At 43.5% G+C, this 27,390-nt stretch overlaps 1 protein-coding gene across 1 annotated transcript in view; it reads right to left on the reverse strand.

Moving 5' to 3' along the window:
* Positions 1 to 27,390, reverse strand: part of CSMD1 (CUB and Sushi multiple domains 1) — a 2,896,277-nt gene that overhangs the window by 369,599 nt on the left and 2,499,288 nt on the right. The window contains exon 43 of the mRNA XM_030195161.1: positions 22,619 to 22,796. Coding sequence (XP_030051021.1) covers positions 22,619 to 22,796 — 178 coding nt within the window. The remainder of the gene's footprint in view (positions 1 to 22,618; positions 22,797 to 27,390) is intronic.

The raw sequence follows: 27,390 nt of genomic DNA on the forward strand, positions 1-27,390 counted from the left end.
TAAGTAATATTAAATAAAGCGAGCCTCAACCATCCAGGGCAAGATTATACATAATAATCAAATTAACATATACTCTTTAATGGACATCTCATCACTGGCTCCCCCCAAATCCAGAAAAAACAGCAGTGAAAAAATGCCAAAAAATTAGAACACCACTGCTTTAAAATAAAACCAAAATAAAAAACAGGGATTTTGAGTCAAATATTACAACTTAACCCCACTCCAAATCAAAAATAATTTTTGAAGATAATGCACAAATATTTTTTTTTCAAAATTTCAAAAACAACACTATAGTTGAATATCCAGGCACGAAAGTTGAAGGTTGCACAATGATCTTAGCTGAGCATTCCAAAGACTCCAAACCCTCAAATCAGTTCAAAATGCTCAAATACCTGGTGTCAATGTATCACAACTTCCACAGTGCCAAGCTGCTCCACCTCAACGAGAGACTAGGGTCCTCCTTGTGTCAATACCCTGCTTCAGGAGGAGGAACACAAACTGTCCATTAAAGGGATATGAGTTGATTTGATTATTGTGTATAATCCTGCCCTGGACGGTTGAGGCACGCTTTATTTAATATTTCTTATAATGTATTTCCAACATAACTCCATCCCAATCAAACACTGGCCTTACATTAATTTTAGTTATAAAGAAAATGCTGTCATCTATACTAAACAAACAAATAACTGCATTCTATCAAACAAATAACTATATTCTATCATCTTATTCATATGTCTACAAATTCTGCCCCTCTATACTTTTTCTGCATTTATTTAGAAAATGATTGAACCTTGTCTTTCATTGTATGCACCGCTTATTACTATCCTGAACTGTTACATTCTGATATCTGTTTACCATCTTCTGCACTACTATCTTAAAGCTGTTAATTTCCTGATGTCTACTAGCACTGGTTTGGAAGACATCAGAAATGTATTTAATTCTGTATTTGCTGCTTTCAAAAAGTTACATTGTGATATCAGTGTCCTGCCCCTCCCCCACAGTTTCTCTAAGAGGTCACCTGGTATTGGAGGCAGGGTTTGTTAGAAGCATAGGTGTGGCCATTCAGACTATTAGACTGACACCCAGATGCACTAACTCCACGGAAAAAGCCCTTCCCTTACCGATCCCTTAGCGATTTGGAAAAAAACGGGCATGCATGAAGGAAATCGCATGCAAATGAGCTGCTCGCTGTTAGCTCATTTGCATGCGATTTCCTTCCTAGGGGGGAAGCCAGTTGACCAGCTGAGCATGAACAGAGTAGCCAAGCGTTATGCGTGGCTGCTCTACGCATGCCAAAGACGGCTTCATACATGCAGACAAGCTGCGTGTATAATAGCCGTCTACAACCTGCAATAAATTGCCGTCTTTGGCATTGTGCAGCAGAGAGAGAGAGAGAGTAGGACCCTGGAAAAAGAGAGAACTAAACAATCCGATGGAGACCCAGGTCTCTCTCTCAGCCAATCACAGCGCGTTTAGCTGACACCAATGCGCTGTGATTGGCAGGCACTTTTGTTTTTTTTTTTTTTAATGCAAGAAGCATAACACTAAAAAGAAGTGCCTGCCAATCACAGTGTGTTTAGTTGCCAGTGCTGTTAACTAAACACGTTGTGATTGGCTGAGAGAGACCTGGGTCTCCCTCAGATCTTTGCAGTTCTCTCTCTTTCCAGGGTCCCGCTGTCTCTCCCTCTGCTGCACAATGCCAAAGATGGCTTCATACACGCAGACAAGCTGCATGTATAATAGCTGTCTACAGCCTCCAATAAATTGCCGTCTTTGGCATTGTGCAGCAGAGGGAAAGAGTGGGACCCTGGAAAAAGAGAGAACTAAACGATCCGATGGAGACCCAGGTCTCTCTCTCAGCCAATCACAGCACGTTTAGCTGACACCAATGCGCTGTGATTGGCAGGCACTTCTGTTGTTGTTTTTTAATGCAAGAAGCATAACACTAAAAAGAAGTGCCTGCCAATCACAGTGTGTTTAGTTGTCAGTGCTGTTAACTAAACACGCTGTGATTGGCTGAGAGAGACCTGGGTCTCCCTCAGATATTTGCAGTTCTCTCTCTTTCCAGGGTCCTGCTGTCTCTCCCTCTGCTGCACAATGCCAAAGATGGCTTCATACATGCAGACAAGCTGCATGTATAATAGCTGTCTACAGCCGCCAATAAATTGCCACAGAAGTGCCTGTTATGCTTCTTGCACCAGCAACAGATCACAGCAGCCCCAGCCAGGCATTAACAAGAGGTGCAGACCTCCCGTTAGGTTTTCCATGGTAAAGGTAGGGCCTGCTTTTGTGATTGGGGTCGGAAACCGCTGTGCATCTGCCTTCCATGCACATTATAATACTAATTAGCTCATTATAATACTTTTTAGACCATTTGCATTCTGTTTTTGTTAGCTGCTACTGTGACAGGAAAATGGCTGGGAGAACCCTTTTGTGCATGTCTCTTTTTATTACTTGCTCACTATACTGACTAGAACTGGTTTAAAAACCACATTGCTGGCTCCTTAGGTTTAGTGCATCTGGCCCTGAGTGCCTTGCTTCTATCCTGTGCTTTCCCAGCAGTTGGAATTTCTGTCTCATCTAAGATAAGGCAAACAAATAACTACATTCATGTCATCTTATTTGTATGACTACAACTTCTCCTGCCTTCTCCCCCACCGTTTCTCTAAAGCAGCCACCTGGCCCTGGAGGCAGGCTTTTGTTGCAGTGTAGTAAGGTACTTTAATACAACACTGGAGGTAGGTTTTAAATTAACACATTCTACAGTTCCTTGGTTGTTTAGGCCCTTCCATCCTACCCCTTAGCCTATCCCCCCCCCCCCCCCCCCCCAGAGGTGCCACTTCTTATATGGTTTGCCTAATCTACTATCTCCAAAATTAATTAACTATATCCAAATTGCAGCTATTTTTTGAAAAGTCAATCATCTCTGATTGCAGTAGCTCTCCTGCTTTCTGCTTTGTACCAGGTGCTCTTCCTATTTTACATTAAAATGATCTCTTTTTAACATAAACACAGGTTTGTTACTGTTTATATACCTTTAATAGAAGGATATCAAATTACCTTCTCTTACTCTTAAACATACTACAGACCAGGGGCGTATCTGGAATCCGGCGGTAGGGGGGGCCAGAGCCAGAGAGGGGGGGCACATTTTTGCCTCCCCCCCCCGCCGCCGCCGCCGCCTCTCTCCACCCCCTCCCCGCCGTCAACCCTCCCCCGCTGCTTACTTTTGCTGGCGGGGTCCGACCCGCAATCTTCATATTTCGGCTTCCTCCGTGGCCATGTGCTTCCAGGAAGTAACGCTGCAGCGCTGATTCGTTGAATCTAGTTCGGCGTCTGACGTGCTGGGACGTCAGACGCCGAACTAGATTCAACGAATCAGCGCTGCAGCGTTACTTCCTGGAAGCACATGGCCACGGAGGAAGCCGAAATATGAAGATTGCGGGTCGGACCCCGCCAGCAAAAGTAAGCAGCGGGGGAGGGTTGACGGCGGGGAGGGGGGCCAGGGCGAAATCTGCGGGGGCCCAGGCCCCTGTGGCCCCACGCAGATACGCCCCTGCTACAGACTTTACCTTTCCCCACTTCAAAAGGGGGCAAGAAGTAATACTCTTTTATATACTCTTGAGTTTACAATTAAACTACCTGCTTCCAGTAACTTACAGAACAGGTGAAGGGAAAAAATAAGGTTGGAACTTTGGTAGGCTTTTTCACTTCTTTTTTATCCACAGGTACAAATAGCACCTGCAACAGTAGTATGGCAAAGAAACATTGTGCCCTTAAAGCTGCAGCTCTCATTGCAGCTTCTGTATCTGTCCAGACTGATGGGCTGATGATCAGTGGCAAACACAGGCGCTAGCGGTTGTTAACGCCATACTAGCACCTGCGTTTGCTACTGCCCCATGATCAGAGCCCCCAAGCGCATGAAACGCTCACAATGCAACTAGCATGCAAATACATGCAAAACACGGCTAAACCTATTCGTCCCCAATGATAAGCAACCAATGCACCAAAGATTGGCTCGCTGGCCATGGCAAACCCATCGGATCTCCAGCCCCCCCCTGAACCTGTGTCAGGGGGAGGGTCAGAGGGACCGGAGGTCTGCTGGACCTCCAGCTCCCTGTTGCTGGGGGGAGGGGGCAGGGTCAGCTCGGGGTTCCTGCCGGGGCTGCTGAACCTGTCAGGCAGGGTCAGGTCAAGGGGGCTGGATCTCCAACCCCCATTTCGCTTGGCTCAGGCGGGGGTAGTTGGACCTCCAGCCCCTGTGTTTGACAGATCCGGGCTGGAGGCACAATCCTCCTGCACTTCTACCCTACGATCAGAGAGAATTGCGTACTTAAATTTGGATGCAATTATCTCTGATCATAGGTCCGGTAAAGCCCTGCGCTGTTTCAGCACTATTTTTTTAGAGCGCTGTTTGGAACAGCGTGGGGCTTCTGATCATCTGTTTATGAATGCTTGGCCCAAGACAAGATTCTGGTTTCATGTGATAGATGAATGCACATTGAATCCCTCATGAAAGAAGTACATGAACTAAGAGAGGAGGTGGCAAGACTAAGTAGCATCTGCCACAACCAGAAATTCATCCTATAGAAGTATGATGGAGCATTGAGGATCACCAGCAAATGGAGAGATTTTGTGCAGAAAGAGGACAGATGGTGATTCTCTTCTGCGGGGTACTGAGGCACCCATCTGCCAACCAGACATGATGTTCAGGGAGGTGAGCTGTCTGCCTGGTGCCAAAATTCAAGATATAGCAGGAGGATTGCCTAGACTCATCAAGCCTACTGACCACTATCCTATGCTGCTCATCCATATGGGCAGAAATGATACTGCTAGGTATCTTACTGAACATATCAAGTGTGACTTCATGGCTCTGGGTCAGAAGGTAAAGCACCAAGGTTCACAGGCTGTGTTCTTATCAATCCTTCCTTTAGAAGGCAAAGGCCGATTAAGGGAAGCTCGCATCCTGGAGCTAAATATGTGGCTGTGTGTATGGTGCTGACGTGAGCGCTTCAGTTTCCTGGACCATGGGATGATTTTCCAAGAGCTACTGAGCGGCGATGGTGTCCATCTTTCAAGAAGGGGATGAAGTGTCTTCAGTAATAGAATGGCTAAAGTAATAAAGATAGCTTTAAACTAAATTTGCAGGGGATGGGTAAGAAAATCCCCAGAGTCATTAACAATCCTCAGGAAGGTAGGACATCAAATACCCCTGTAGAAAAATAAAAATAAAGGGTAACATCTGAAGAGCCTTACATAACAATGCTCACAGAATAGTAAACAAATGCCTAGATCTAGAGGCTGCAATGATAGAAGCCAACTTGGATATAGTGGCGGCAACGGAGAACCATGACTGGGATATATTTATAGTTATACCTGGCTATAATCTATTCAGGAAAGATGGGGTAGGAAAAAAGGGTGGACAAGTGGCATTACATATTAAGAATAATATCAAATTGACAGAACTACAGGACATATGGGGTAGGGAAGAAGCGCTGTGGGTTAAACTGGTAAGAGGGAAAGGAAAATGTGTTTACACTAGTGTAAAATACAGGTCACCTTTACAGTCAGAAGAAATAGACAGAGACTTAATTGAAGATATCCACAAGTTAGCTAGGAAATGGAAGAACTACTGATAGGCAATTTTAATATGCCGGACATTGATTAAGGTGTCCCTGCTGCGGAGTCAACTAGAAGCAAAGCGATCTTGTATTCTCTACAGGAAGAATTGTTTAGCAGTGGGTGATGGAACCGACATGAGATGGAGCTATTCTAGATCTTGTACTTACAAACGAGGACATTGTTTCAGATATTATGGTGGAAGATCATTTGGAACCTAGTGATAACTGAATGGTATGGTTTAATATCAAGACAAAGGAGGAGAGGGCTTATTTGAGATTGAAGGTCCGAGATTTCAAAATAACTAACTTTACCAAGATGGGGGAATTTCTCAAGGAAGTGTTGGTTGGATAGGAACAGAAGAAGAAAGTAGAACAGTAGTGGGCAAAACTGAAAGGAGCTATTTTAAAGGTGACTAACCTTTATGTTAAGAAAATTACATAAGAATAAGAGGAAAAGAAGGCCGCTCTGGTTCTTGAACGCAGTAGCTGAAAAGGTAAAGGAATGAAGATTAGCCTTCACAAGTTACAAGAGGACTCAGAAAGAGGAAGACAGGCAAAAATATTTGGAAAACCTAAGAGAAGCTGGAAAAGATGTCAGGAAAGCAAAGAGACAACTGGAAGAAAAGATAGTTGATATGGTAAAATTGGGGGATAAAACATTTTTCAGATATATAAGTGACAGGAGGAAGTGCCAAAATAGCAATGTGAGGCTCAAAACTGAGGGGGAGAAATATGTAGACGCCAATAAGGATAGAGCTGACCTGCTTAACAATTATTTCTGTTCTGTGTTTATGGATGAAAGTTCGAGGTAGGACCACAGAAAACAAATGCTAAGGGGAATGGATGTGTGGTACACTGGGGGACCACAGAAAACAAATGCTAAGGGGGATGGATGTGTGGTACACTGGGACTGATTCCCAGAAGACTGTGCTCGTGAGGAGCTAGCTAAAGTAAAAGTAGACAAAGAGATGGGGCCTGATGGGATACATCTGAGGGTACTCAAGGAACTTGGAGATGTTCCAAGTAGAGGAGTAGCTTAGTGGTTAGTGCAGGGAACTTTGATCCTGGGGAACTGGGTTCGATTCCCACTGCAGCTCTTTGTGACTGTGGGCAAAGTCACTTAACACTCCATTGCCCCAGGTACGAAATAAGTACCTGTATATATGTAAGCCACTTTCAATGTAGTTACAAAATACCACATAAAGGCGGTATATGAAGTCCCAGTCACATTTCCCTTTCTGTCTGACCTCTTCAATGCTTCCTTAGAGTTGGAGTGGACCCAGAGGACTGGAGAAGGGCAGATGTGGTCCCTCTGCACAAGAACGGAAGTAAAGAGGAGGTTAGGAATTACATACCTGTCAGTCTGACTTCTGTGGTGAGTAAACTAATGGAAATGCTTCTAAAGCAGATGATCATGAGGTTTCTCAAATCAAATGGACTGCAGGACCCAAGGCAGCATGGTTTCACTAGAGGCAGGTCAGACAAATCTTATTTATTTCTTTGACTGGGCGTCCAAACAGTCGGATGTGGGAGGGCACTAGATGACATGGTTCTGCAAGGTGACTGATTAATAAATTGAGTGCCCTTGGTGTGGGACCTAAAGTAACTAACTGGGTTAAAAACTGGTTAAATAGGAGGAGACAGAGTGTAGTGATAAATGAAGTTTTCTCTGAGGAAAGGGATGTTCTCAGTGGTATACTACAGGGATCGGTCCTTGGGCTGGCCCTTTTTAATATCTTTGTCAGTGATATTGTGGAAGGACTGTCTGGTAAGGTTTGTCTCTTTGCAGATAATGCCAAACTCTGTAATAGGGTGGAAACCCCAGAAGGTGTGAATGGCATGAGGAAGGATCTATCGAAACTTGAAGAATGGCCTGACAATTGACAACTAAGATTTAATTCTAAGAAATGTAGGTTCTTAACCTTGGGTTACAATAATCCAAGGGAACAGTACAGTATAGGGGGTGAAGTGCTTCTGTGTATGAAATGTGACTTGGAGGTGATTATGTCTGAATATCTTAAAGTGGCAAAGCAGGTAGAAAAGGTGATGGTCAAAGCCAGAAGGATGCTTGGGTGCATAAGGAGAAGGATGATAGTGCCCTTGTATGTCTCTGGTGAGGCCCCATTTGGAGTACTGCTTGCAATTCTGGAGATCGCACCTATGAAAAGATATAAACAGGATGGAGTCGGTCCAGAGGGTGACTACAAAATTGGCATATGTTTTCTGTCATAAAACATATAAGAACGGGCTTATGAACCTCAACATGTCTTTTTGAAGATGACTTTCTTATTGTTGCTACTTGCATCGGCCCAAGATGTAAAATTCAAAAACTGATGACCCAAAGTGAGTGGAAGCAAAATTAAAATTTTTGTCATCTGTTTATGAACTTGTTCCTGAACATTCTACCAAATCACCACGTGTCAAATATGCAGGACAACCAGGATTTGACTGAAGATAAAGTTGCTGAACCTCCCAAGAAAAAAACAAAATTTTCTTCTGAGGAGTTTAACTTCTGTGCTGCATTGGACTCCTCTAATTCTCAAGTGAGCAGTGATGGTACAGGTTCAACCACGTCTTAAATTTGAAACTGAAATGAACAAATTATTTGCAGAGCCATGCTTACCAAGAACTGAAGATCCAATTCTGTGGTGGAAACATGAATACACTTATCCAAACTTCAGCATATGTGCTAAAGCCTTTTTGGCCATTCCTCCAACCAGTGTACTGAGTGAAAGACTCTTCAGTAATGTTAGAATCACTTTTTCTGAAAAAAGAACTTGTTTGACCCATGAGAATTTGGAATGTTTAGATTTTTGAAAGCAAATGTGCCAAACATTATAGCTTTCTAAGGGGGTCTTTTACAAAGGTGTGCTAGTGTTTTTAGTGTGTGCTAAAAATTAGTGCGCACTAACTGTACAGATGTCTATAACATTCCTATGGGCATCTACATGGTTAGTGTGTGTTAAAAACACTAACACACCTTTGTAAAAGGGGCCCTAAATCTGATTTGCATATACTTTTACATGGATATTTCATTTGCTATTTGTTTAGATGTCGCCTTCAGAGATTAAATTTCTGCTATAAAGCTGTTCAAGATTAAAAAAAATCAAGAACCAATTCAAAGCCACTGATGTTTTTGTATACATGAATATAATTTAAATCCTACTGATTTCACATTGTTTCTTTTATTATTTGTTATATTGAAATTCAATATCCTATTATTCGTATTCGGTATTCAAATTCATACGAATAGTAAAATATGCTATTTGGTAAGCTCTAATTATTTATTTATTTTTTGTAAAATGGTGTTATATATGATTAAATAGGCAATAATAAAATTGTCCAGGAGTATCAATGCAAAATGTGCACTTTTGTGTGAGGGAAATTCAATAAATGGCACCCAAAGTTAGGTGAAAATTTATAACATTTCTAGCAGGGAAAAACTGAGTAATGCCCACTCATTCCTATCTGGTCAGCGCCATGTTAAAAATGGCTCCTGCAACCTCTAGTGGAAGCTCATTTTGAACAGGCTGCCGTGCTGGGCAAGAGTGAATGGGCACTGCTTCTATCCATTTGCCCTGCTAGACCACCAGCACATCCAGATAGACCCAGGGGGGCCTACATGGGTGTGGGTGGGGGCCTCAAGCTTGCCATCTTGTTTCATTGGGAGTAGGGGATATCGGAAGGGGGGACAGCCAGCACTTCTCTACTGCAACCCATAAGATAACCTGGCACCGGCCAACATTCAGACCGGTGTCCAGTTAGCTTTGCAGCTGAAGTTAGGACAGTCTATTTGCTGTCCTGTCGTCACTTACCTAACCAGTTAGTGGTCTGAACTTGGCTGCAAACTGATTAGGTCCTCGCTCCTCCCATGCTCTGAACAAGGTCCGTCCATGGACCACCTCTCCTGGCCATTTAAATGGCTTTGAATATTGGATACAGTATATTAAAAAAACACTATTCAAAACAAAAATTCCACAAGCAGCAACCCCAAGTGACTGCCATCTACCCTGCGTAAACTTGTCTTTATTAAATCTGTCTTTTGCAAAGTGTCCTCAAAAACAGCAGATTTTACTGTCTTACATAATTCTATTAAATCATTCTCCAGGATCATAAGTCAGTAGTCAGGATCTGAGTGTTAGGTATTGATAGAACACAGTTACGAGTATATGATTTTTGCAATGTTCAAATGTTCAGCGCTGCGTGCGTCTGGTAGCGCTATATAAATGCTATTAGTAGTAGTAGTAGTAGTTCAAAGAAAGAATACAACATATTCTGATCCTGGGACTAAGCATTCCTGCAAGAAACATTGTTTCAAAGTATTAACTAATTGCAATTGGAACAAAGACCACAAAGTCCTGAGTATCAGGATAATGACTTTAAATTTCACCTGCCATTCAAAACAAAGCCAATAAAGGGCTATCAGCAAAGGTAAAATATGTTCCTGTAATTTACAATCTGTCAACAAATGATCCACAACATTCTGTACCATCTGTAATTCTTTCATTGAAGTCAGTAAAAGCCTTGAAAGTCCTTGAAACAGGATGCTGGACTTCAGGAACTCTTTGTCTGGCTTAGTATGGCATTTATTATGTTCTAAAATATCATGAGGGACATTTTTGATATGGCATTTAAGTCCAACTTTAGACATTTTGCAGAAAAGGTCCAAAAATCAAGTGGCGGACATGGCCATTTTTTAACCTGAAAAATGTCTATCTTTGTTTTGAAAATGGCCATTTCTTAGACATTTTAGATGTTTTTCTTTTGGGGAGGATTCTATAAATGGCGCTAAAAAATCCATGTGGAAATCATTTTCGTCTATGTGTATTCTCTAAGTGCCGCCCAGATTTAGGAGCGGTATATATAATTATGCTTAGTTGATATCCCAGCTCCTAAAACTATGTGCATACACTTACACCAATGAAAACGTGGCATAAATCCCAGTACATGGATTTAGGCACACTGGACCATATTCTATATTCACATAAATTTTGGAACACCCACAAAATGCCCATTTCCCAGCCCATAACCATGCCCCTTTTTGGCTGTGCATGTTAAAAGTTGGGCACACTACGTTACAGAATACAATTAGAGAGTGGTGCACATAAATTCTATTTACTGCCAATTAGAGCTCATTATTGCTTGCTAAGTGTTGTTATCAATGCTGATTGGCTTGTTAAGCCAATTATGTTACATGTGTTGTTACAGAATATGTTTGGATTTTGGAACGGATCTCTAGGCGCACTATATAGAATCTAGGGGTTTGTGCTCAGTATGTTTTTTGTTTGTGACCATTAAAAAATGTCCAAGAGAAAAATGCACAAAAGCAAGCCATTGAGACATCTGGGGGGGGGGGGGGGGGGGCAGCATTCTTAATACACTGGCACCACAGACATCCCAGCAGAGCAGTGGGGCACCCTAGTGGGCACTGCAGTGGACTTCACATTAAAGGTCCTAGGTATGCCTCTCACTGTTACCCCCTTATATTGTATGGGGAGCCTTCCAAAAAGCCAACAAAAATCTACTGTACCCAACTGTACACCACTTCAACAGCACTTATGACAGCAGGTGTCACCTATATGTGTGTACAGAAGGTTTTTGGTGGGTTTTGGAGAGCTCACACTTTCCACCACAATTGGAACAGTTAGAGTGTGATATGGGCCTGGGTCCTCTTCTCTACAGTCCATTGCACCATCCACTAGGACACTCCAGGGTCCTGCTTGCTGCTCTAATAGGACTGGCCATAACATCTGAAGCTGTCATAGAGGCTGGTATGTCTGTTTCTTTCACATCTTGGGGGTATGGGAGGGGGGGTCAGTGACCTCTGAGGTAGTAAGGGAGGGGGGTTATTTATTCATTCATTCATCCATTCATTCATTCATTCATTCTCAATGCTTTCTATACAATAAGTTGTCCATGGGGGCAGCTATGTGGTTTACAATTGTAAAAACAGCTGAAGGAAGGACCAAGAAACATGTGGAGAAGAGTAAACACAATCAGGAGGGAGTGTTAGAGGAGGAAGTGACGTCACGCTCCGTTATGGAGGTCTAATAGCGGAGCTCCTGACATCTAGCCTGGAAAAACGAAGCTTTTAGCTACATTTAGCGTTTTGAAATAGCCTTGTTGGTGGATTAGAGCGGCGAAAGACGAGCGATACTAGAGATGTTGAACACTAAAACTAAATCAGCTGATTTAACCGCCTTTGCATACCGTCAGCGGGAGGCCAAAGAAATAACGCGGGCCGCGAACCCAGACGCAAACGAAAGCGCCATGCGGTCACGCTCACCATCGCCTCAACAAGAAAGAGGGGAAGATGGAGATAATGAGTTGCTACCCGATAAATGGGAGCAGCTTAAAACTTGGTTCCAAGATATTAAAACGGAAATGAAAGAGATGCGCAAGGACTTTGCTCAACTCGGAGCAGAACTCCGAGGAGAAATTACAGAGTTAGGGAACAGAGTTAATGAAGTGGAAATCGGCCTGGAAGAGCACGCAGACTCCCTAAATACCATCGAGGCTACCGTGCAGGAACAGCGCACGAATCTACGCTTTCTAACAGATAAAGTGGAGGACTTAGAAAATCGGAGTCGGAGGTCTAATATTAGGATACGGGGGCTCCCGGAATTACCAGAGCATAATGATTGCGAACAAGTTGTGAAAGACCTAGCAGCCCAGCTCCTATCTACATCGGAGCAGGTGGTTACCTCTGAAGACATAAAGATTGAAAGGGCGCATTGGGCGCTAGGGCCGCAACGGGCCAATGTACCCAAAGACATAGTGGCCTGCTTCACTGAATATAAAGTTAAGGATCAACTTATGCACAAAGCATGGGCGAATAGCCCGATCACATGGAACACCTATCCGCTGGAAATATTTCATGACATCTCGGCAACTACACTTAAGCGCAGACGAGAATTACAACCACTTACAGCACAGTTGCGAGCAGAAGGGATAAAATATAAGTGGCAACATCCTTTTGCCCTGCTATTTTATAAAGCTGGTAAACAGTGCAGAATTACATCATTGGAGGAAGCCCAAGAGCATTTGGACCAAGGAGCAATGGCGGAACCTACGCACTCAAGCCGCCCAAAGGCTACCCCACAGAATAGCACCAAAGCGCGATGGCAGCGCGTCTCGCAGGGGCGAGGAAGGCTGAGAAGGCAGCAATCGGGTCATACAGGGCCCAACCAACGCTGATGGATTACAAATAGTGGAATTTGCAATGAGCCAAGATTGACATCATCGAAGGGGGCTATAATGGTGCCTGATTGAATAGTGTACAACAACACCAGGCTGGTAATGTTTTGGGATTGCATTCACTTACCTCCTTGGCATGTCATACCCAAGGGGAAAGATATGTCTTACATGGGTTTTGGGGAGGAGGGGAGGGGGGGTGGAGGTAGGGACCTGGGAAAGGGAAGTCAGTGGTAATTTCATAACTGAAATCTGTTATATCTATGGTTGATAAAGAATTGAAAGTTGTTACTTTAAATGTAAGAGGGCTTAATTCACCTACAAAACGAAAGTTAATGTTTAAAGATATGATACGTTTGCTGGCCGATATAGTCCTTTTGCAAGAAACTCATTTGAAAAAATCGCATGAGAAACTGGTGAATCATGGACGGTATTCTGTTATCAAGTTTTCCTCCTGTGCAGTCATGCCTAAAAAACGAGGGGTTTTGATAGCGCTGGCAGCGTCTCGTCCATGGCAGGTTTTGAAAACTATAAGTGATAAAGAAGGGAGATACCTATTGATGGTGGTTTCTGTATATAATACCATTTATACTATACTCAATGTGTACGCCCCTAATCAGGGGCAGGGCCCTTTCTGGGAGCAGATAGAACTGGTTCTGAAACAACACCAGCAGGGCCATCTATTATTGGGAGGGGACTTTAATGTCACCATACACCCCCCTATGGATAATTCCACAGGATCTGCAACATATCCCAAAGCAGACAGAAAACTATTGAAACAGTTAATGGCCCGATGGGGACTGATAGACATTTGGCGAGAGAAACATGGTAATGAGAGGGATTACACATATTACTCCCCCAATTATAAGTCCTATTCTAGAATAGATGGCTGGTTAGGAGATGTTAATATAGCAAGAAAGACACAAGATACCAGCATAGAACCTCGCACATGGTCTGACCATTCTCCAGTAGTGCTAACACTTGCCCTAGGAGCTCATTTTGTAGGCATAAGATATTGGCGACTAGACGACACCTTACTATATGATGAGAGAAATGCACAGGAGATAGAACAATATATTATGGAATATCTTAAATTCAATGATACAGGCGAGGTCAGAGTGAGCACCTTGTGGGAAGGCCTAAAGGCAGTGACTAGAGGGCATTTAATAACACTACGAGCCCATATATCAAAAACTCGCATGGACCAGGAAAACAATATTAGGAAAGAACTCAGACAAGCAGAACAGAAACACAAAACACAGCCAGATGACATTAATGAGGCAGAAAAGTTACACCAGTTGAGATTAGCACTTAATGAACTCCAACTGGAAAGCCTAGCGGCGCAATTACAACAGACTCAACAAGAACATTTCGAGTTTGGGGAGAAAGCGGGTAGGCTTTTGGCCAATAAGCTTAAAAAACAAGCTCAGCGGAACCATATAGGGGGGATACGAGATGCGAGTGGAGAGCACATCACACAACTAGATCAAATACAGAGAACCTTCTTAGAATACTATACCTCACTATATGAGAAAGAGCCCACATTAGAGCCAGCAATCGTGGAACGATATTTGAAAGAGAGTGGTATCCCCCAATTGCGGGGAGTGGAGAGTGAAACAATGTCGGCCCCCATAACATCGGAGGAAATTAAATGGGCGATTAAGGATAGTGCGCATGGGAAAGCACCAGGCCCTGATGGGTACACTATAAAATTTTATAAAACATTTGCAAAGCACCTGATCCCAATATTAGAGAGGTTATTTAATGAGCTGGAAGAGGTTCAAGAGATACCACAAACATGGAAGCTAGCAGCAATAACACTGCTCTTAAAACCAGGCAAAGATCCCCAACAATGTAGCTCATACCGCCCGATATCCTTGCTCAACGTAGACTATAAACTTTTCACGAAAATATTAGCACATAGGTTACAAAAACAGCTCCCAAACCTAGTTCATGAAGATCAGGCGGGATTCATCATAGGACGACAAACGTTTGACAACATCCGAAGCCTCATTCATACTATCCAGTACACACAGGATGAAAAAATACCAGCAGTATTACTATCCATCGACGCAGAAAAAGCGTTCGATCGCGTTGATTGGGCATACCTCTTTGCGGTGCTTCGGCAGGTGGGAATAAAGGGACGTTACCTACAATGGCTACAACTTCTATATAAAGACCCGAAAGCAATATTAAAAATTAATGGGTCATATACAGCGGCCTTCCCGCTTCGGCGGGGCACTAGGCAGGGGTGTGCCCTCTCTCCGCTTCTGTTTGCTTTATCGGTAGAGCCGCTCGCTTGTATATTGAGAAATGATGAGGAAGTGGGGGGCATAGTACGAGGGCGAAAAGAGCAAAAACTTCTGCTCTTTGCTGATGACATACTACTCACTCTTGCGCAGCCTGCAATATCAGTACAAAAAGCAATAGATCACGTGACATATTATGGAGCAGTGTCGGGATTTAAATCCAATCTAACTAAATCTACCCTATTAAACATAACAGTACCGAAGGAAGAGATACCGGCCCTGCGAGACGCATTTCCATTTGCCTGGGCACAAAAATCCATTAAATACTTAGGAATACAGATCACACCCAAGACAGAAGAGTTATTCCAGGCTAATTTTCCAGCAAAGATAGCTGAACTTTTTCAAGAACTAGATAGATGGGAGGGCCTCAATGTATCTTGGAAAGGGCGTATCCATGCTATCAAGATGATGTTGCTCCCTAAATTATTATACTTATTTCTAGCACTGCCCATACCGATACCTGCCTCCTTTTTTTCGCAATTAAATAAGAAAATGTTTCGATATATATGGAGGAAGAGGCCTCCACGGGTCAATAGAGCCACGATGTATCAAACACTAGACCGAGGGGGTATGGGAGCACCCAATTTTTATCTATATTACCAAGCAGCACAATTAAGAATACTAGCTGACTGGGCTCCAGGGGCAATAAAGAAATGGATGCATTGGGAGAGAGCATGGATAGGTAGATACACGATAGAGGATATATTGTGGATATCAGGGAGAGAACTGACATCTATACTGCAGGAACTACCTATTAGTTTAAAACACCCTCTCCAAACATGGTTACAAATTAGAAGGCATATGTTCCCGGAAAGGAAATATTACCGAAGAACAGCAATACGGTGGGCGGAGGGTTTCCCACTGGGGAGATCAGAAAAGGTATTTGACAACTGGGCAAAAGCAGGCTTATACACACTGGGACAGGTATGGGCGGAGGGCAACATGATTAGTTTCCAGGAACTTCAAGAAGAATATGGTTTAACGGAAAAAGATCTTGTTTATTATTGCTGTTTGCGTAACTTTATTAAAAGACGAGCACAAGACGAATTAGATTTAGAAGAGACAACCCTCGAATTAGCAATGCGCAGGGGAGGGGGCAGAGGGAGTATATCCCGGATATATCTTGCATTAGTGGGTAGGACAGACCCTCAAATTATTTATCATAAGAAATGGGAAAAGGTATTACAATGTACACACCCTAGAACAATATGGATGAGCAACTATAAATATCTGCTCAAGGCATCCCCAGCACAATCTATCAATGAAAACGGACACAAGCTATTGTATTGGTGGCATTATACCCCGGATAGATTGCAAAAGATATATCCGGGGACCTCGGGAAAATGTTGGCGGGGATGTGGCCTTCAGGGTACGTTCTACCATATTTGGTGGACATGTCCGAAAGTGGAACTGTTCTGGGAGGCAGTAGTGAAGTTGGTAAATACAGTGTTGCCTCAACCATACCCAAAGAAGGCAGAACATTGCCTCCTCCATTTCCGGCCCAGCTCACTTCCCAGTGGACAACATAGACTGGCTACTCAATATTTTGTAGCGGCCAAGATAGCCTTAGCTCGAGCCTGGAAACAAGCAGAAACACCAGCATTACAACTGATAGCTCGCAAAGTAGACTTTCTATATCAGATGTCGAAATTGACTGCTAAGAGGAAAGGCACCATGAAAATATTCATGAACATTTGGTCAATATATGAACAATCTCAAGAACCAGAATCAACGCCACTGACTTTGGGAGGGAGGGGGGGAGGGGGACCATAAATAAGAATTGGTTGATGATATCTGATGTTATTTTGTTATGGTTGTAATTTGCTATATTACCAATAAAATATTTGGAAAAAAAAAAAAAAAGGAGGGAGTGTTAAAAGCCTCTGTGAAAAGGAACGTTTTTTTTAGCAAGGACTTAAATTTCAGGTAAGATATTTCAAGGTGAAGATGAGATGGACGACAGTTCCAGAGAGAAGGTCCTTGAAAACTGAAATTAGCTTCTCTAGAGATAATTAGACAAAATGAAGGAAGAGAGGGAACAAATAGAAAGTTTCCAGATGAAGAACAAAGAGAGCAGGAGGGTGTGTAACGGGTAAGCAGAGACAAAAGATATTGGGGGGCAGTGGGAAGACGAGACTTAAAGGCCAAACAAGGCTATTAAACTTAATCCTGGAAGTGACTGACCACCAGTGTTCAGTGCGGAGAAGAGGAGTAACATGGTCAAAATGGTAAGCTGAGTGAAGAACCTTGGCAGCGGTTGATTGAATAAGTTGAAGACATTTTAATGAATAAAGAGGAAGACTAATAGAAAGAGACAGAAAAAGAAGCAGAGTGCACAAAAGAGAGGCGTCAAGAAAAGGACAAATGTGTTGTAGTGCAAAGAATGAGGAGTGGACAACTGAATCAATCTGTGGCTTGAAGATGAGGCATGAATCAAAGATAAAACTGAGAATTGTAATGGTTTCATGGTATGGAAGCTGGTGGCCATGAAAGAATTGGAGGGAGAGGAGGCAAAGAAGATGAGGAATGAGAAAAATGGATTGCCTCACATTCTAAGGAATTAATAAGCAATTGGTTTGATTTAAGCCAGGAAGAGACATTAGATAGGCAAGAATTAACAGCAGCCAGTAAAGTGGTTGGATCTGTTGAGCAGCATAGAATTTGAATGTCATCCACATAATTAAATGGGGCACAACCTTGCCCATGAATGAGTGTGAAGAGGGGATAAAGAAAAAATATTTAAAAGAGTGAGGGCAAGAATAGATCCTTGTGACATACCAGAAAGCAAAGAGTAAATTGGAGAACAAGAACTATTGTGGAATAGTTGAAAGGTACAATCTATGAGATAGCTGGTAAACCAGGCGAGGACTGTTCCTGGGATATCTAAGGAATGAAGGCGAGAAAGCAAAAAGGGGTGAGAGACAATATCAAAGGCTGAGGCAAGGTCAAGAGAAACAACTATAACAGAATAATGCTGGTCACGAGAAGTTCAAATACAGTCATTTAGTGCTAAAAGAAGTGTCTCAATACTGTGGCAGTGGCGAAATCCCTACTGATAAGGATGTAGTGCAGGAGTGTTTTCTTAAAAGAGTCCAGCTGGTATAGTACATGTTTTTCTAGCATTTTTGAGAAACAAGGTAAATTAGAAATAGGGTGGAGAAGCTCTTTGAGCAGGGACTGTCTTTCTTCTATGTTTGTGCAGCACTGCGTACGCCTTGTAGCACTATAGAAATGCTAAATAGTAGAAGTAGTAGAGACTAATGGGGAGAGCTGGGTTAAGATTAGGTTTCATAAGAAGAGGGTGTTCAAAGGCATGTTTCCATAAGTCAGAGACCTGTTCAGAGGACAGACTGTCACAAAGAACTACTACTACTACTACTACTAAACATTTCTAAAGCGCTACAAGGGTTATGCAGCACTGTACAGTTTAACAAAGAAGGATAGTCCCTGCTCAAAGGAGCTTACAATCTAAAGGACGAAATGTAAAGTTGGGGCAGTCTAGATATCCTGAATGGAGGTATAATGGTTAAGTGCCAAAGGCGACATTGAAGAGGTGGGCTTTGAGTAAGGATTTGAAGATGGGCAGCGAGGGGGCTTGGCGTATGGGCTCAGGGAGTTTATTCCACGCATAGGGTGAGGCGAGGCAGAAATGGCGGAGTCTGGAGTTGGCGATGGTGGAGAAAGGTACCGAGAGGAGGGATTTGTCCTGTGAGCGGAGGTTACGGGTAGGAGCGTAAGGGGAGATGAGGGTAGAGAGGTAATGAGGGGCTGCAGATCGAGTGCATTTGTAGGTAAGTAGGAGAAGCTTGAACTGTATGCGGTACCTGATCGGAAGCCAGTGAAGTGACTTGAGGAGAGGGGTGATATGGGCATATCGGTCCTGACGGAAGATAAGACGTGTAGCAGAGTTCTGAATGGATTGAAGGGGGGATAGATGGCTAAGTGGGAGGCCAGTGAGGAGTAGGTTGCAGTAGTCAAGGCGAGAGGTAATGAGAGAGTGGACGAGTGTTCGGGTGGTATGCTCAGAGAGGAAAGGGCGAATTTTGCTGATGTTATAGAGAAAGAAGCGACAGGTCTTGGCTATCTGCTGGATATGTGCGGAGAAGGAGAGGGAGAAGTTGAAGATGACTCCGAGGTTGCGGGCAGATGAGACGGGGAGGATGAGGGTGTTATCAACTGAGATAGAGAGAGGAGGGAGAGGAGAAGTGGGTTTGGGTGGAAAGACAATAAGCTCGGTCTTAGCTATGTTCAGTTTCAGGTGGCGGTTGGACACCAGGCAGCAATGTCAGATAGGCAGGCCGATACTTTGGCCTGAGTTTCCGCAGTGATGTCCGGTGTGGAGAGGTAAAGCTGGTTGTCGTCAGCATAAAGATGATATTGGAAACCATGGGATGAGATCAGCGAACCCAGGGAAGAGGAGTAGATTGAAAAAAGAAGGGGTCCAATGACAGATCCCTGAGGAACTCCAACAGAGAGCGGGATGGGGATGGAGGAAGATCCTTGAGAATGTACACTGAAGGTGCGGTGGGAGAGATAAGAGGAGAACCAGGAGAGGACAGAGCCCTGGAATCCAAATGAGGACAGTGTGGCAAGAAGTAAGTTGTGATTGACAGTGTCAAAAGCAATGGATAGGTCGACGAGGATGAGGATGGATTAATGACCTTTGGATTTGGCAAGGAAGAGGTGGTGCATTTCGAGGAGGAAAGAAGGTGGGCGGTTTCCTCCTCGGTGATATCAGGAAAAGAGGAGAAGGAGGCCTGGGTTGGTTGGTTGAGGGAGTGGGTTAAAGGGTGAAGAGGAGGAGGTGGCTTGGTAGTGAATTCAAGGTTGATCTTCTGCACCTTGTCACGGAAGTAGTCAGCTAGTGATTGTGGAGAGATTGAGGGGGGGGATGGGAGCAAAGGGCACTTTGAGGAGGGAGTTAAGGGTGGCAAAGAGACGACAAGGGTTGGAGCCGAGAGAATTAGTCAATTGGGTGTAATAGTCCTGTTTGGCAAGGAATAGGGAGGACTGGAAGGAGGATAGCATGAATTTGTAATGAATGAAGTCGGTATGGGTGCGAGATTTCCTCTAGAGGCGTTCGGCAGATAGGGCGCAGGAGCGAAGGTATCGGATGCAAGGGGTCAGCCAGGGCTGGGGATTAGTACGCCTTGTGGGACGGGAGATGGATGGTGCAAGTGTGTCCAGAGCAGTGGAGAGAGTGACATTGTAAGCAGAGTACTTACTACTTAACAAGAAGAGGGAGAAGAAGTGGGGAGAGCAAGGAGAAGAATCGAGAAACCAACCAGGAAGTCCTGGGGTCAGCTGGAGAAGAAGAGAGGTTAAGGGATTTAATGATATGAGATAAAGTTATAGGTGTTGGAAGATGGTTCATGCCTTAATCCCTCCACTGGTCATCTTGTCATTTAAGATACCTTTTTGTGACTTAGTCTTGACTGAAACATGTCCGGACCACAATGTCCAACTTTTAAACCTGGACATTTTGTTCCATTATGGTAGAACACATCCAAGTTGTGGGACCACCCAATTCCTGTCCCCAACTTGCCTCCTTGTGATTTGTACACACCGCAGATGAACTGCATAGAAAAATGTCTTAAAATATGTTTTGAAAATAGTGATTTGGGTGTTTTTGCAATAAAAACATCCATCTGCCACTTTGTGCTGCTTTTTGGATGTTTTTCTTTTTTGAAAATGAGCCCCATATCATTGATTCTTAGTTTTCACCTACCAGACAAATGTGAACTAAACCATGGAATTACAGCTGCACCAACACTAAAGCATTTCACTTGCTGCACCAGTATGGGGAGCTTGATGATTCTAAAGGCAGCTGAGAAACAAGAAGGATACTATAATAACCTCCTTCATTTCCATCAGTCAAGTGTCTAAAATTGACACCAGCCATCCCTAAAACCAAATTATTAGCAGCCAGTTTGCAACTTTACTCAATATATTGTTCCTGTCCTCCATTGATTCTTTTAAAACCACACATTTCCACACAAGGCCAAGAATCTGTGAACTATGAAGGCAACTTACATAAGCAAGTCGAAAAAGAAAAACTGATGATTCATGTTAGAATAATATAAATATTTCTATACTAAACAGTGAATGATTGTGCTTAGACAATAACAGGAAAGTAATTTTCATGTGGCATTTATACTCAGATTTGTGAGCATTCTAAGGCAACCATCACGCTTATTTTTGAAAGAGAAGGAAGCCCATCTTTCGACACAAATCGGGAGATGGGCGTCCTTTTCGCAAGGCCAGCCAAATCAGCATAATTGAAAAATGATTTTGGCCGTCTGCAACTGCTTTCCGTTGTGGGGACGGCCAAAGTTCACAGGGGCGTGTCGGCAGGGTAGCGAAGGTGGGACTGGGGCGTGATTAAGAGACAGCCGTCCTCAACTGATAATGGTAAAAAAAAGGGGGCGTCCCTGACGAGCACTTGGCCGACTTTACTTTGTACATTTTTTCTTGCGACCAAGACTCAAAAAGGTGCCTGAACTGACCAGATAACCACTGGAGGGAATCGGGGATGACCTCCCCTTACTTCCCCAGTTTAAAAATACTTTTTTTATCCAGCATCAAATGCCGTACCCAGCTCCCTGACAGCAGTATGCAGGTTCCTGGAGCAGTTTTAGTGGGTGCAGTGCACTTCAGGAAGGTGGACCCAGGCCCATCCCCCCCCTACCTGTTACACTTGTGGTGGTAAATGTCAGCCTTCCAAAACCCACCAGAAACCCACTATACCCACGTCTAGGTGCCCCCTTTCATCCCTAAGGGCTTTGGTAGTGGTGTACAGTTGTGGAGAGTGGGTTTGGGGGGCTCAGCACCCAAGGTTAGGGAGCTATGCACCTGGGAGCAATTTGTGAAGTCCACTGCAGTGCCCCCTAGGGTGCCCGGTTGGTGTCCTGGCATGTGAGGGGGACCAGTGCACTACAAATGCTGGCTCCTCCCACGACCAAAGGGCTTGGATTTGGCCGTTTTTGAGATGGGCGCCCTCAGTTTCCATTATCGGCAAAAACCAAGGTTGCCCATCTCTGAGGTCGGCGATCTCAACATTTAGGTTGACCATCTCTAAGGTTGACCCAAATGTTGAGATTTGGCCATCCCTGACCGTATTATCGAAATGAAAGATGGACACCCATCTTGTTCCGATAATGCGGGTTTCCCTGCCCTTTTGCGGCGCTGTTCTTAGAGATAGGTGCCCTTATAGATGGGTGCCCCCATTCGATTATGCCCCTCCATAGGAACCTTAATTGATTTATCGTGTACAATATATGGCATTACTGACACTAACCTGATGCTTCAGTTGTTTCAAATATATGTGGTACTTGAGCTATAAGCACATACTTTATACAACTTGTTCCTTCTTTAATGTAGTTTTTCTGATCTTAAGTATCTCAAGAACCTCTAGCTATAAATGCAATTGCGTATCATACTAAGAAAAGAAAAAAAATCACTAGATGCCATTTATTTGTATTTTGATAGGTTACATACCATACTGCTATGTAGTCATTCACTGGCTCTGTCTGCAGTAATGTGAAGTTAATATAAACTCCATGACCCTGTGGCACAGTAATAAGCCAGTCACAGTCCTTTGAATTTGGATATTCATCTGGAAATCCTGGGGAATAAACTGTGCCATTCAGTGATGTTACATTATATCCACAGGGAGCTGAAATGGAATCAAATATACAGTAACATTAAATACAAAAATGTCTTCAAAAGCAAGATGCTTTCACCTTTTCAATATTCTACATAGGTTGACTTCTGAAAGAATATGCCAAGAACATTTTTTTTTTCAAAAAGGGCATTTCCAAAACCTCAATGGGAATTTTTTTTTAATTCAGTAAAGTCCAATAAGGAGTTTATTTTACAACAGGAAACTATGGGGCCCTTTAACTAAACTTAGAACGCACTAACAAAAATTAGCGTGTAAAATAGGATGCACAGCATTTATGACCTTATTTTATAAAGGTTATGCTCCTAAATTTATGCTCCTAAAATGTATACTTCTAATTTCTGAGCATAATTTACGCTCCTAAATTTATGCTTTTAAATTATAAGAATAATTTTGGAGCATAGAGTATGTTTGTAATTTAGGAGCATAAATTATGCTCATAAATTTTAGAAACATAAATTTAGGAGCATAACCTTTATAGAATAAGGCCCTTAGCACATGCTAATGTCCATTACCACATGCTAACCTGTCCTTCCCCATGCTAAACTTGTACAGCGCTGCGTAACCCTGGCAGCGCTATAGAAATGCTAAGTAGTAGTAGTAGTAGTAAAAGGACCCCCTAAATGATAAATCCAAAAAGGTGCTTATTTTAAGCTTATTTTACAAAGGTATCATATGCACCTCTATGCCTTTATAAAATCGATTCCCAGTACTAGCCCCAACAGTGCATAAATGCTCTTAGACAAATTTACATCTGCTCCAAAAAAGGTATAAATGCATGCATGTAATCTACCTCCTGGATCCTATAAATGGCACTCAAAATTGTACACACAATTTGAGCATGTACCCAACTTATTAACACAATTTAGTTAAGTAATGAGCCAATTAGCACCAATAATTGGGGGTTAACCATCAGTTATTGGAATTAATTAGTAATAATTTGGATGTGCACCTATATCCTCCTAAGTGCAATTCTATAAAGATGTGCACGTAAATCTTTTAGCGTGCAAATTAAAAGGAGGTATTGTCATGGTAGGAGTATGGGTGCACAAAGAAAGGTGACAACAAAGATGATGAAAAAAACGTCCAACGGACTCAGTGAGTTCACATCAGAAGTTTTATTCACAAAATGAAGCGGACTCAACATGAATCGTGTTTCGGCCGCAGAGGCCTACCTCAGGATTCACTGTAGTGTGCTAGCATTAGATTTCTGAGCATTCTACAAAGTCCGGAGACAATGCACCTAATAACTGATGTGAGAAAACAAGATCGTTCACAGCCAAATGTCGCTAAAAATGTACAGCAAAACTTCTGATGTGAACTCACTGAGTCCGTTGGACATTTTTTTCATCAACTTTGTTGCTACTTTTGCTGTGTTTACCTGTTTATTTTGACCTGCGTGAGGATCCTTTGTTCTTCTGTGCTTGTTATTTCAGGAGCATGGGTGCATCATGGGAGTTCACTAAAGATGCGCACACTATTATAGAATTTGGGGGATTTGTGCTTAATTTATGTGCAGGATTTACACCAAGTTTCAGTGGTGTAAATATGCATGCCAAAAGGTGGATGCAGATCCTGGTGCTATGTGCTGTTCTATAAACGGTGCCCAATTTGAAGTGCCATTTGTAGAATAGCACTCAGCGCTCATTTTCTTGGTGGCCACATTTGGGTGCCATTTACAGAATCTAGTCTTACAAGTGTACCCAGTCATAGGGGTTATACATATAAAGTAGGTACTAATGTTTATGTGCCAATCATACACATAAATGTTCAGAATACCAGCATAAATGCCAATATTGTAGTCAAGTAAGTATATATCTGGACACACACATGCATAAGTACTATTTTCTTGCCCCATCCTTGACCATCTTTAAATCTAGATTGAAAGCCCACCTCTTTAACATTGCTTTTGACTCGTAACCACTTGTATCCACTCGCCTTCACCTACCCTCCTCTCCTCTTTCCTCCACACATTAATTGATTTGTTTGCTTTATTTTTTTGTCTACTAGATTGTAAGCTCTTTGAGCAGGGACTGTCTTTCTTCTATGTTTGTGCAGCGCTGCGTACGCTTTGTAGCACTATAGAAATGTGAAATAATAGTAGTAGTAGTACTATGAATTTTCTCTAAGTATGCACAAATATTAAATGGTATGTACTATGTAGTTGGGCATGTGTATGGGTGAAGTTTGGTGAAGCATGGGTGGGAACACATTTACAGGCATAAAATATAAACTACTATAATCTATGCAAATACTTTCACACCCTAGGTTCTAGTTCTAGCGTTTACACTGGTTATATGGCTGCTGTAAATGTTTGCACAAAAAATGCAAACATTCTATAAAGAAAAGTAGGTGCCTACTTCTTTTTATAGGATAGACTACAAACAGGCATGTTCTTGATACTTAAAATTGGGTACCCCTTTATAGAATTACCTCCCATACACCTTCTGTTGAGGAGGCAGTGTGTCTGTGCTAATTTCATAAGTAACACAATAAGGTAAGAAAGGGCGTAGCCAGCCCTCCAATTTTGGGGACACCAAGAGGTAGACTAGGGAGGCAATGCATTCCTCCCTTCTCCTCTCCCCCCCCCCCCCCAACAGCGAGCTAAACATACCTTTGTTGGCAGGGATACTGAAGCTTTGCCAGCTAAATAAATACATGTGCCCAAACCACTCCCCCCACTCCTAGGCTACTTCCTTAATACAGAAATTGGCAGTGTAGCCAGCTCTCCAATTTTAGGTGTGCCCAGGGGTAGCCTGGGGGTGCAATACATTCATCCCTCCTTCTCTTCCCCTTCCACATGCTAAACATGCCTTTGCTGGCGGGAATGCCGAGGCCCTGCCAGCCAAATAAATACTGGTGCTCGAACAGCCCTCTTCTTCCTCAGGCTGCTTCTCTAATGCAGAAGTTGGCAGCATAGTCAGCCCTCCAATTTTGGGGGTGCCTAGAGGTGGACTGGGGGGTAATGCATTCTAATCCCTCTTCCTCATCCCCCTGCAAGCTACACACACCTTTGCCAATGGGGATGCCAAGGCCCCAGCAGCCAAATAAATACAGGTGCACAAACTGCTCCCCTCCTCATCAGGTTGTTTCCTTAATGCAGAAGTTGGTGGCATAGTTCCAATTTTGGGGAGTGGGGCCTCAGGGATGAACTGGGGATAATGCATTCTTCCCTCACCCCCCCCCCCCTATGTGTGCCAAACATACCTTTGCTGGTGGGGATGCTGAGACCACATCAGGTAAATAAATACAGGTGCCCGAGTCCCTCCCCCCCTCCTCATTCTGCTTCCTTAATGCAGAAGTCAGTGTCATAGCCAGCCCTCCAGTTTTGGGAGTGCCCAGGAGTAGACTTGGGGAGGGTGTAACACATTCCTCCCTCCTCTTCTCCCCCCCCCCCCCCCGATGTGCTAATCATACCTTTGTTGGCAAGGATACCAAGGAACAACCAGCCAAATAAATACAGATGCTCGAGCTGCTCCCACTGATTTGCACTGATTCCTTAACACAGAAGTTGGTGGCAGGCCTTCAGTCTCGGCACTGGCAGCTGAAGGCACACTGTAAAATTCTATGTTAAGGAATCAGTGGGAGGAGGAGGAGGAGGAGGAGGGGAGCGGCAGTTCTGTATTTATTAGGATGGTGGGGCTTTGGCATCTCTGCCAGCAAAAGTAAAGGGACACTACAGTTCCAGAGGTGGCCTGGGCTATGCTACTGGAGTTAAGTACTGTATGCTTACTTCAATGTGTAGTCAAAGCTTGCTCCTGGCTCAAAACTCTCCATTCTTAACCTTAGGTGGTGGTGTCGTACACTGGGGCTTCGATTTCTCCTTCTCTCTTGGCTTCCTTAACCTCAGTCAGGCCCTGATTTAGGCTCCACCCCTCCTCCTGGCTCACTTCTTCCCAGGCGGTACTAGTGCTCTTAAGGTGGTTCGAGCTGTTTAAAGGGACTGTTCTATAAACTCCCTCATACCCAGTATTGGTGTGCTTGACATTTAGACACCTGCAGTTACACCTATGGGTATAAATATGGACGCCCACAGGCAGCAAAGATGTACTAAGTTACTGTATTGTACAAGTTGTGTGCTTAAGCAGCAGCCCCACCCAAGACAATCTTTTCTGGAGATGGGAAGGCAGTAGAACGAGAGGACATGAAATGAGATTGAAGGGGGGCAGACTCAGGAAAGATGTCAGGAAGTATTTTTTCACGGAGAGGGTAGTGGACGCTTGGAATGCCCTCCCGCGGGAGGTGGTGGAGATGAAACGGTAACGGAGTTCAAACATGCGTGGGATATGCATAGAGGAATCCTGTGCAGAAGGAATGGATCCTCAGAAGCTTAGCTGAAATTGGGTGGCGGAGCAGGTGGGGGGAAGAGGGGGTGGTGGTTGGGAGGTGAGGATAGGGGAGGGCAGACTTGCACGGTCTGTACCATAGCCGATGATGGGAGGCGGGACTGGTGGTTGGGAGGCGGGAAATACTGCTGGGCAGACTTATATGGTCTGTGCCCTGAAAAGGACAGGTACAAATTCAAGGTAAGGTATACACATATGAGTTTGTCTTGGGCAGACTGGATGGACCATGCAGGTCTTTTTCT

Source organism: Microcaecilia unicolor, chromosome 3, assembly GCF_901765095.1.
Source record: "Microcaecilia unicolor chromosome 3, aMicUni1.1, whole genome shotgun sequence".
Classification (NCBI taxonomy): Eukaryota; Metazoa; Chordata; class Amphibia; order Gymnophiona; family Siphonopidae; genus Microcaecilia; species Microcaecilia unicolor.